Source organism: Phoca vitulina, unplaced genomic scaffold (genome assembly GCF_004348235.1).
Source record: "Phoca vitulina isolate PV1807 unplaced genomic scaffold, GSC_HSeal_1.0 scaffold29, whole genome shotgun sequence".
Lineage (NCBI taxonomy): Eukaryota > Metazoa > Chordata > Mammalia > Carnivora > Phocidae > Phoca > Phoca vitulina.
Window position 1 is genome coordinate 1,170,372 of NW_022589732.1, and position 12,268 is coordinate 1,182,639.

General features: G+C 33.2%; 1 protein-coding gene across 1 annotated transcript in view; it reads left to right on the top strand.

Moving 5' to 3' along the window:
* The window catches only part of PHYHIPL (phytanoyl-CoA 2-hydroxylase interacting protein like), an 81,099-nt gene that overhangs the window by 56,013 nt on the left and 12,818 nt on the right, over positions 1-12,268 (top strand). Inside the window, exons 2-3 of the mRNA XM_032423926.1 lie at positions 6,296-6,492; positions 8,416-8,590. Of these exons, the coding sequence (XP_032279817.1) occupies positions 6,296-6,492; positions 8,416-8,590 (372 nt within the window). The remainder of the gene's footprint in view (positions 1-6,295; positions 6,493-8,415; positions 8,591-12,268) is intronic.

Below are 12,268 nucleotides of genomic sequence, written 5' to 3' on the forward strand. Positions count from 1 at the left end.
CACTGGAAACAATCTACATGTCCAGTATCAGGATGACTGATTAGTAGAATAAAATACACCAAGATTAGAATAATGTGTAGTCATGTGAAAATGTTCACAGTGTATTAAATGAAAAACAGGTTACAAAACGTTAGGCACAATATGTTAATAAAGATTAAAAGTGATTTTTATTTTCTTTGTGTTTTTTTTCCTAAAAGTTCCAGCAATATTCAGTGTTACCATTAAGAGTATTTTTTATTTTGAGAATTTATTGTAAATAAGGCATAGAACAGTTTCACATTTGTTGTGGTTACTATTTTTAGTTTTATTATTGTCTAATTAGTTTTTCTTTCATGACTTTAAAAGCATTGCAGGATTTAAAAAATAATTATAATAATAAAAAACTATTGCAGCATTTTAATATTTTTATGAAGAGGAAAGTACTTTTCCCTCAGCAGACTGTATCTCTGACTTTGTAATGAAAATTATTAAAATATGTATTAATTTAAATACGTATACACATATAATTTTAATTTTAAAAATAAATCTTCCTATATGTACTACGGTAGCAGATTTTTTTATCACTAAATTTTAGGAAAGAAAAAAGATATGAGAAAATTGTCCCATCTTGCTATTTTTAAGGGAAGTAACCTAACACCTGTAATTTCTTTCTTAGAAAGATAGCTCGAGGCTTATTATTAAAACTAATTACCTTTATTATTTTTTTTTTTTTTAAAGATTTTTTATTTATTTATTTGACAGAGAGAGACACAGCGAGAGAGGGAACAGAAGCAGGGGGAGTGGGAGAGGGAGAAGCAGGCTTCCAGCTGAGCAGGGAGCCCGATGTGGGGCTCGATCCCAGGACCCTGGGATCATGACCTGAGCCGAAGGCAGAAGCTTAACGACTGAGCCACCCAGGCGCCCCTACCTTTATTATTTTTAAAAAAACATTTTCTTACTTTATTCAAAGTGAATAATTTATGTTCTTTTAACTACTATAACTAAGATTTTAGATTGGCTTCTATTGTAGTGCTCTAGGGAAAATATTATGAAGAAGAAAAACCACTCATTTTCACAGCAAAACTGATGGGGCAAAGGGACAATGGTACAATAAATATGCTAAAAATATAAATGTCCTCAATAAAAAGAAACATGCTCTATTGCAATTGTTGCAAGAGTACATCTAGGTTATTCAGCAGGTGATACTTTTAATCTTTATTCAAGATAAAACTGTTTTTTTAGCTTAATCAAATTGGGTCATACACCTCATAAGGTAATCTTGATAACCAAGTAAGTTTTTTCTCTGCTATATCTTTCAAAAAGATATATATAAAGAAAACATCTCAGGTTCTAAAGAGTTTAGCTAAGGACTTTGATAGCTAAGTAATTTAAATCTCTGTATAAAGCTATTAAAAATATAGTATCACTGTATGTGTGTATTATATATTCATACAGATAAGTACATATACATATGTTATAAATGAGACAAAAAGATTATGTTGCATAATTTCTATTCTGAAACATGGTCTTGAAATAAAGGAATAAGAATTATAATGGGTAATGTTTGTTTAGAACAGCTTTTCTAATTCTTGAGGGGGAAGGGGGAAAAAATAGCAAATTTGAAGGATCTCTATTTCTTATAGATTGTATAATTTATAGAATATATTGACATATAGAAATGTATATAGATATATAGAAATTCATAATGCTGTAACAACACTGGTTTTTATATTCATAGATGGAAGTATGTGATAATGAAGGTAGATGTGAAGTGGGCTATTATTCTTTTGTATGCTTAAAATGTTTTAGTGAGTCTAGATCTTCTCAAGGTCCTTTAAATACAGAGCTTGTGGGGTGCCTCAGTCTGTTAAAGTGTCTGCCTTAGGCTCAGGTCATGATCTCCAGGTCCTGGGATTGAGAGCCACTTCCAGCTTCCTGCTCAGCAGGGAGTCTGCTTTTCCCTTTCCCTCTGCCCCTTCCCCCCATTCATGCTCTCTCTCTCTCTCTCTCAAATAAATAAATGTATAATATAAATAAATAAATAAATAAATACAAAGCTTGGGTGTACTTCTCAGCCATCTTCTTAAAAATGTGGATTTATACTGGACACTCATGGATATTTAAAAATTGCTTTCTCGGTATGTTTGAGGGGCACATTTGAACTAATTATATGAGTCTGACAATACATTTTAATAAAATTTAATCTTCAGTATTATGCATATTGAACTCCATCTAAATCAACCATAAGTTTTTTTCTCTTAGATAATTCCTCAACTTCCATGACACACTTCTAGTCTCCTTTTTTAGCATTCTCATTCAGTATTTTTTCCTATTACCTGTGCTGAATTAACTAAAATGAAGATGTACTGTTTCTTAATGCTTTTACTATTGCCTCCATTTAGAATGCTGTCCTCAACTTTTTCACTACTGTCTTCACTTGTTGAAATTCTGCTTCTCCCACAACATTGTGGTTATAGTTAACAGTACTATATTGTATACCTCAAAACTGCTAAGAAACCAAATCTTAAATGTTCTCACCACAAAAAGGAAATGTTAAATTTGGGATACGATGGAGGTATTAGCTAATTCTACAGTGGTAATCATATTGCAATATATAAATATATATATATTTATGTATCAAATCAACAAAATTGTAAACTTAAAACTTACACAATATTATATATCAATGACATCTCAATTTTTAAAAATTTACTTCTCCTAAAACAAAGAGTTTCACATTTTCTGAAGCATGATTTGATTCCCTTAATATAGTCTTTCAGTTAAATTATGTTATCACATAACATAATTTTATTATGACATTTCCCACATTCTTCCCAATTTTATATCCTTGAGGCAAGAGCTAGTTTTTACATCTTTGTACATTTTCTGTTGTGTACTTTTGATATATAGATAATTACAACTTAGTAAAAGTTGTAATAACAAAAATAAATATGAAGGGACACATAACTAAGTGGCAGTGTGATAAGGATCCTCGACCAGCTTTACAAATCTAAGTGATTTGTCAGGGTCAATATGAGAAGCCACTTGAGTTCAACAACCTGCTAAAAGTATAGCAACAAATCATTGAAGGTAGAGATTTTATTTTAAAATATTCTAAGAAGATTGGTATCACATTCTGATTTTTAGTATCTTAGAAAGTTTCCTAGAGTTAATATACAAATCCCAATAGGTAGTTTTTGGGGAGTTTAATAAAATTAAAAATACAGACAAAAAATGCTTTCCAACAATGAATAGATATAGCACAGAGGAAAAAAAAATATTTTAAAAGTGAAAGAATTTGTTACAAAAGTGCTTTTGAAATGCTTGTTCTGAGAAGCAGTTTTCATATTTTGGACAGATAAAAGTATCATTAATTTGTTTTCCATTCAGTATTACCAATCAGCAGTACAGTCACAGATCTTAGAATTATTTGTCAGGTAAAGTAGAAAAATGTAGCTAGAATTATTCTTAAGATGAAGTCTTATTAAGAAATAGAAGCTGCATTTAGAAATACACTTGATTGTACAGATCTAAGATAGTACTGGCTGGTTATTGAATATTAGTGTCATGTGAATCACTGTTTCACTGATTTTACAGACAAAATCATTGTCTTCTGTCACTTATCTCAAAATCTCAGTTAAAAATTGATTCACAGAGTGTGAAGATAAAGGAAGTTACCAATCCTGATAGGATTGGTTTAAACTAAATTTTTTACTTGTTCTGCGCAAGTAAGAAAGCTGCATAGAGGTTAATCTAGTGGCTTTGTTAAGAACTGGGAGTATGATAAGTAGCTTGAAAATAAAGATTCTTGAGATAACAAGTCCTTCATAGGTTTGAGCTTTATATTCTGAATGGTAAAATAGGGTTTAAACAAAACTTTCCACATTTTAATAAATATAAATTTTTTTCCTCAAATTTTAACTATTAGAGAAAAATATATAAAACAAAGTATTATATTCTAGGCAATAATCAATTATTTGTAACTTTAAGGTTGAATCCGATAACAGTGGAAGCTTAAGTAGCAAACTTTTGTATCTTAGTGTTAATATATTGAAATTGCATTTTCATTAAATTGGGTCAAACGCAAAATAGCTTTTTTTTCTCTCTATGATCTTAAATAACAATTTTTTCACTCAGTTGTTATGAAATTATATGGAGAGTCATAATGCAGACGAGTTTTACAGAAACTTTTACTATTAGTGTCCAGAAAGTTTTTCAGTAGTGTTACTTATATTTTAAAGATAACTGCAATCAGAATAATAGGTAAAAACTTTGAGCTTTTCTAAATAGAACAAAAATTACTAATGTTTGAGTATTTATTGCCTTTCCCTTTTCCAAGTCCATTAAAAGGATTCCACTTAGTTTCTTCCCTTCCCTTGACTTCTAAAAGGCTTTTATTTAGGTCACAAGCAATTTGGGGATTCTGTTAGGCCAGATGAGAAGGAAAGAAAAGAGTGAGAGAGTAATTTTTGTAGGAGTTTTATGGAGAGGGAATCCGGAAAAACTAGGGTGTGAGGGGAAGGTACGAAGAAGAAAAGAATTTTTAAAAGTATTGTTCAAGAAATGACAATAAAGAACTTAAGTTATTTTGAAATTAGTTTTCAATTGCCGTCAGGTTCCTCTGGCAACAACACACCTTGAGATGAGACGATATGGGTCAAAGATTTAGGGACGCCTGGGTGGCTCAGTCGTTAAGCCTCTGCTTTGGGCTCAGGTCGGCTCAGGTCATGATCTCAGGGTCCTGGGATCGAGCCCCACGTGGGCTTCCTGCTCTGCTGGAAGCCTGCTTCTCCCTCTCCCACTCCCCCTGCTTGTGTTCCCTCTCTTGCTGTGTCTCTGTCAGAAAATAAACTCTTAAAAAAAAAAAAAGATTTAATAAGACTGGCAATTGTCAACAGTTTTATATCAACAATTGAGAGGGAGTGTGGGGGCAGGAGAACACAATCTAATCTGGAAATGGAAGATATTGCCACAAGATAATATTCATTGTTGTTTTTAATTTTTGTTGATCAAGATTTACTATTTTATTCTGTTAAGTAACTAGTTATGTAGCTGATTTATGATCTACCACTTTTTATCATATGAATAACAATTACCTTTATTTTTTTCCTCTGGGGCATTCAATTTTATGTTGGCTTGGGGTAAGAGAACATAGGAAGGAGAAATAGAGTAAAAGTTGATTCAGTATTTCTTTCCTATCTATGAAACAAACTTGGCAGGTCTATATTTTTTCTATATTGACCAATCATCCATCTTATTCTACTCTATACTGTTAGCCAAAGTTTCTCTTTTAGTTTCTCATTTTCTTTAACTGGAAATGCAGGATACAGTCTTTTAAGTAACCAGGTGTCAGATCAGTTCTTCAAGATTTTAATGATAACAATCAACATGGCAATTTTTTTTTTTCTCTTTTAGCCTTATCTATTGTTTTAATAATCAAAATTAAATTGATCAAGACACAATGGGCAAAAAGATTCCTAGAATAATCCTTGACATAATAACTTGTAAGAGAATGGTCTTCAATATTATTTGTATATGTAGTATAACTATCACATGCTTTCTATATATAGATATCTAAAACAAAAGGAAAATGGAAGAGTAATTTTTATAGACTGTCACTGATATCTCACAGATTTTTTTAAAGAAATGTTTTTTTTTAATTTGACTGGATTCTTTCATTAGCAACATTTGTGACCTCATATAGTTTAAAACACCTGACATTAGAGCAGAATTGGTTGTTCATGTAGGAAAAATGGTCTCTTGGGTCTTTCCAGATGGAACCTACCATGTAAGGCCAATCTTTTATAGATTAGAAAGATGGATTATCAGTGTTTTTGTTTACATTCTGTGAAAGCAAAAATTGGAAAAGTAAATTGAAATTTAGAGGTGGTAAAGACTAATTCAGTTTTGCTTTTTTTTTATTGGTAAAATGCCTTTGTAAATGGCATTAGCTATCATTAACACGATATTTCATGAACAAAAATGAAATCTCAGGTTTAGTAATTAGGTAGTTGAGTTCAGAAATACATACACAGGGGTCCTTGGGTGGCTCAGTTGGTTAAGCGTCTGACTTCAGCTCAGGTCATGATCTCAGGGTCCTGGGATCGAGCCTGCATTGGGCTCTCTGCTCAGCAGGGAGTCTGCTTCTCCCTCTCACTCTCCCTCTGTGCACACTCTCTCTCCCTATTTCTCTCTCAAATAAATAAATAAAAATCTTATTAAAAAAGAAAAAAAAAGAAATATATGCACAACTGATGGCCTTGCAACCTGGAAAAATACATTAGTTGGAAACTACCTGTGCATTGTTTTCTTGCAGGGAATAAATCACAAGACAGTGGCATAGCAGAGATGGAAGAACTTCCTGTACCACATAACATTAAAATAAGCAACATTACATGTGACTCATTCAAGATTTCATGGGAAATGGATTCAAAGTCAAAGGACCGTATTACACACTATTTCATTGACCTCAATAAGAAAGAGAACAAGAACTCCAATAAATTTAAACACAAGGTAAAATCTTAACACATACTTCTATTCATTTGCATCTTAAAATCTAAGTCTGAGGACATTTTAAAAGAAGGAATAATGTTCTATTAATTACTTAAGTGATGTATTTGACATTTGGAAGAATAAAAATTACATGTCATTTCAAAACCCTATCCCTTTAAGAAATTTTGTAAGAAAATGAAATGCCAAGTATACTATTAAAATACAATTTTTCCCATAAAAGGTAAAATCATGACTCTCATATAGACATAAAAATGAACATGTGTTAAAAGATTTAACTCATTAATGAGGTAACTGATGAGGTGTTACAACCAGTTCAAAGGATAATCCAAAGAATAGACACAAGCATAGATGAGTATATTGAAACAAATGTATAACTACAGGTAAAACTCGTTTGGGGTCAGAAAGGAGAAAGGGACAGAAGGGATGGATGGACAAAATTCATTTGCGTATATTTAGACAAGAATAACTGTTATCAGTTATCTACAGATTACAGTGTTATAAAATAACTTCCACAGAATCAAAAGAAAATAGCCAGAAGAATGTGCTATAGGCAAGGTATAGTTTTTCATTAAGGCATACATTTTTCCCTATAACTGCTGAGAGAGGAATGTGATATAGCTTATAAACTTTAGGGTATTTGTAAAATACTTTAGGGCTGAAAACTGCTTTATGTAGTCAATTTTATTTTATGATTTGAGGATGAAAATTAACCTTTATATGTCTTAGACCTGTTTACACCTCTTTGGTATTTATTCTTATAACAGTCTACTTACCACATATCTTTGCTGATACATATCTCTCTACATACACATCAGAAGTAGCATAGAGAGGATAATAGTTATTAAGTATTCTTTCTTATGTTTCAGTATTTTCACTGATGAAAACTGGTCTTTTTTTTATACTGATACTAAATTTAACTTGGCAAATCTTTTGGAAGAGCTGCCTTATCCTTTCTGGAAATTATGTCTTTTACCAAATGCGCAGTTATACACACTAATGATAAGTGAGGATTATATGTATAGATAAGTGTGAGAGAACAAGATTGATAAGTCATTATTCTAACCATGTTCTAATTTTGATTATGCTTTCTAGTTATGGATATTTTCTTTGCTGACATTTGCCTTCTTGAAGTAGTTTTGAAATATTTCCTTGAAATAGCTTTGAAATACTTAATGTTATGTGATGATTAGGTCAAGATTTGACCCCCCTTTTCTTCATTCCACACTTAGAAAAACCATGTCTTGGAAACGTAGTGAATATTTAACTAGCAAGTTTAATAACCTTATTAATCATTGTTTATAAATACCTAAACATTTCTGTGACACATAAGCTCCATACTTGAATACAACTGAAACAGATATTACCTCTTTTGTATACAAAACTGATTCATTTATCTTAAAATAGTTATTTTTAAAATGTTTTCTGCCTTCACATATAAAATATTTAGTAATGGGCTACTCTGGTAAAATTAATGGATAGTATAAATTAAACAAATATATCTTAAAATACAAAACCATTGAATTTTATTTGTCATGTTTCTGGGTTTTGGGAGGTTTTGTTTTGTTTTATAATTTAATATTAGAATATTGCATTTTAAGGAACATATATAAGGAGTGTACAGAGAAGAACAAGAATCAGGAAAACAGAAATCTAAATATATTTATGTCATTAACTAGCTGTATGACCTTGGTCATGCCTTTTGATCAAGTTGGGCCTTATTTTTTTTACATCTGGAGAATAGAGATTTGACTATAATAATTGTTAAATATCTTTAAAAAGGAAAATTCTGTCATTAGCCAGGAATTTCACAAGTTCCTCCACATTGTTTACAATTGATTCAGGTTATACTGCTAAATTATTTCTTCCCTCCCTCCCTGCCTTCCACCCTTCCTTCTTTCCTGTTTTTCTTTCTTTTTGTCTTAGGATGTTCCAACGAAATTGGTGGCAAAAGCTGTTCCCTTGCCCATGACTGTCCGTGGACACTGGTTTTTGAGCCCGAGAACTGAATATACAGTAGCAGTGCAAACTGCCTCAAAACAGGTTGACGGTGATTATGTTGTGTCTGAATGGAGTGAAATTATAGAATTCTGCACAGCAGGTAAGAGAACTAGATACAAATACAGAAAAATATTTAATAGTTCCTTAAAAGCTAATTACAGAAAAATATTTTTTAATCATAAGGTGATATGAATTGCATTGGGTTATTTTTACATCGACAATAGCATTGTGTACTAGAACAAGCTATGCTGTGTTAGTTGGAGGGAGCTTAGATTCTCAGCAAAAACTGAGTAATGGCATTAAATCAGTTCTTTGCTGCATAGTTTGATTTTTCAAAGTAAAAGCTTTGCAAATAAAAATTGGTTTAGTTTGAAAATATACTCAAACATGTTTTGAGCTTTGTTTTGAGAGAGAGCTTTTTTTTTTTCTTCAAATTTTCACAGATATTTATGCACCTGGGTGGCTCAGTTGGTTAAGTGGCTGCCTTTGGCTCAGGTCATGATCCCAGGATTCTGGGATCAAGCCCTGTGTCTCTGGTTCCCTGTTCAGCAGGGAGCCTGCTTCTCCCTCTCCCTCTGCCTGCCACTCCCCCTGCTTGCACTCTCTCTCTCTGTCAAATAAATAAAATAAATAGAATCTTAAAAAAAAAATGTTCACAGATATTGAAACAAAGAAGTCAGGAACATCTTTCTGTAACTTAGGGGAATGGATGCAGATCTTAATGACTGTACCTAGCAGAAGTGTTATTGGATTTTTCACTTGAGTGCTGAAAATCTGTATCTAAACTAGTGTCGTGTGTGTGTGTGTGTGCGCGCGCGCGCGCGCGTGTGTGTGTGTGTGTGTGTGTGTCTTTGCTTCATTAGAAAGTACCTCATAGCCATTTGACATTGAGATACCTGATGTGGAGAGCCCCATCCCCTTTGATTTTGAACTATACTTTAATATTCCATTAGATTGGAAATGTTACCATTCATCTTGTTCATTTATCTGTTTATTCATTCATTTAAGAAACAAATATTTGGTGAGCACTTAAATAGGTGTTGAAGTGATACAAAGATATCTTTACCTGAATACATCTGTCATCCTCTCCTTGTCTCTTAGAATGGGGCTTTATTTCCTCTTTGTATAGGTGATTGTTTCCTCTTAAAAAATTGTAGAGAAAGGCTGTTTTTCAACATAAAGGAGCTTGAAGAAAAATTCTTAAAAACAATTTGCCTCAACTATTGTAGGTTGCTTAGCAACTTTTCCCAGCTGAGGCATCCTTCATATAAACCAGCCTTTTTTTCCTCCCCATAACATCACACCTGCATTATTTTAGACTCAGTACATACTTAGCAACTGCTTTATCTCACTATCTTGTGTTGTTTCTTAATCTCAAATTCAGTGTAAAACTTCTCCTATGGATATGTTAAATGGATGAAATTTTAATTCTATGTTATTTTGATTTTATCTTCAACCCTTTTTATATATGGGGAAGTTGCTAAGGATTATAACATCCTTGATTGTTAAGGATTTCAGTCTTTGAGAGCAAGGAAATAGTTTCTCTCTGGTACCATATTTCTTCCTAAGATACTGATTATAAGTTCCACCATTTTATACTGTCAGTTAAACTATGAAACAGTGTTTTCTTATCACAGTTATTGTTGGACTCTTTAAGAAGCTAAATGTGAAAAAATACATTTTGGACTAGGTGAAATATGGTATTAATCAGTTATCAGTAATGAAACAGCTAATTTTTATATTGTATTAATAGTAACATTAATAGTGAGTAAAGAATTCTCAATGATATAACGTTTACCTATATTTGATGTGTTATATTGGAGTTAATATATTCCCTCAGTTTTTTCCTGAAATAAAATTCTTCTTTGGAATCTATCTCACGTTTACTTTTCTTTACTGCATTTCATTCCATTTACTTTCTTTTTTTTTTAATTTAATTTTATTATGTTATGTTAATCACCATACATTACATCATTAGTTTTTGATGTAGTGTTCTGTGATTCATTGTTTGCATATAACACCCAGTGCTCCGTTCAGTACATGCCCTCTTTAATACCCATCAACAGGCTAACCCATCCCCGCACCCCCCTCCCCTCTAGAACCCTCAGTTTGTTTCTCAGAGTCCATAGTCTCTCATAGTTCATCTCCCCCTCCGATTTCCCCCCCTTCATTTTTCCCTTCCTCCTATCTTCTTTTTTTTTTTTTAACATATAATGTATTATTTGTTTCAGAGTTACAGGTCTGTGATTCAACAGTCTCACACAATTCACAGCACTCACCATAGCACATACCCTCCCCAATGTCTATCACCCAGCCACCCCATCCCTCCTACCCCCCACCACTCCAGCAACCCTCAGTTTGTTTCCTGAGATTAAGAATTCCTCATATCAGTGAGATCATATGATACATGTGTTTCTTTGATTGACTTATTTCGCTCAGCATAATACCCTCCAGTTCCATCCACGTCATTGCAAATGGCAAGATTTTGTTCCTTTTGATGACTGCATAATATTCCCATATATATATATATATATATATATATATATATATACCACATCTTCTTTATCCATTCATCTGTCGATGGACATCTTGGCTCTTTCCATATTTTACCTATTGTGGACATTGCTGTTATAAACATCAGGGTGCACGTACCCCTTCGGATCACTACATTTGTATCTTTGGGGTAAATACCCAGTAGTGCAATTGCTGGGTCGTATGGTAGCTCTATTTTCAACTTTTTGAGGAACCTCCATACTGTTTTCCAGGGTGCCTGCACCAGCTTGCATTCCCACCAACTGTAGGAGGGTTCCCCTTTCTCTGCATCCCTGCCAACATCTGTTGTTTCCTGACTTGTTAATTTTAGCCATTCTGACTGGTGTGAGGTGGTATCTCATTGAGGTTTTGATTTGGATTTCCCTGATGCTGAGCAATGTTGAGCACTTTTTCATGTGTCTGTTGGCCATTTGGATGTCTTCTTCGGAAAAATGTCTGTTCATGTCTTCTGCCCATTTCTTGATCGGATCATTTGTTCTTTGGGTGTTGAGTTTGATAAGTTCTTTATAGATTTTGGATACTAGCCCTTTATCTGATATGTCATTTGCAAATATCTTTTCCCATTTTGTCAGTTGTCTTTTGGTTTTGTTGACTGTTTCCTTTGCTGTGCAAAAGCTTTTTATCTTGATGAAGTCCCAATAGTTCATTTTTGCCCTTGCTTCCCTTGCCTTTGGCGATGTTTCTAGGAAGAAGTTGCTGCGGCTGAGGTCGAAGAGGTTGCTGCCTGTGTTCTCCTTTAGGATTTTGATGGACTCCTGTCTCACATTGAGGTCTTTCAACCATTTTGAGTCTATTTTTGTGTGTGGTGTAAGGAAATGGTCCAGTTTCATTCTTCTGCATGTGGCTGTCCAATTTTTCCAACACCATTCTGTTGAAGACACTGTCTTTTTTCCACTGGACATTCTTTCCTGCTTTGTTGAAGATGAGTTGACCATAGAGTGGAGGGTCCATTTCTGGGCTCTCTATTCTGTTCCATTGATCGATGTGTCTGTTTTTGTGTCAGTCCCATACTGTCTTGATGATGACAGCTTTGTAGTAGAGCTTGAAGTCCGGAATTGTGATGCCACCAGCTTTGCTTTTCTTTTTCAACATTCCTCTGGCTATTCGGGGTCTTTTCTGGTTCCATACAAATTTTAGGATTATTTGTTCCATTTCTTTGAAAAAAGTTGATGGTATTTTGATAGGGAATGCATTAAATGTGTAGATTGCTCTAGGTAGCATTGAC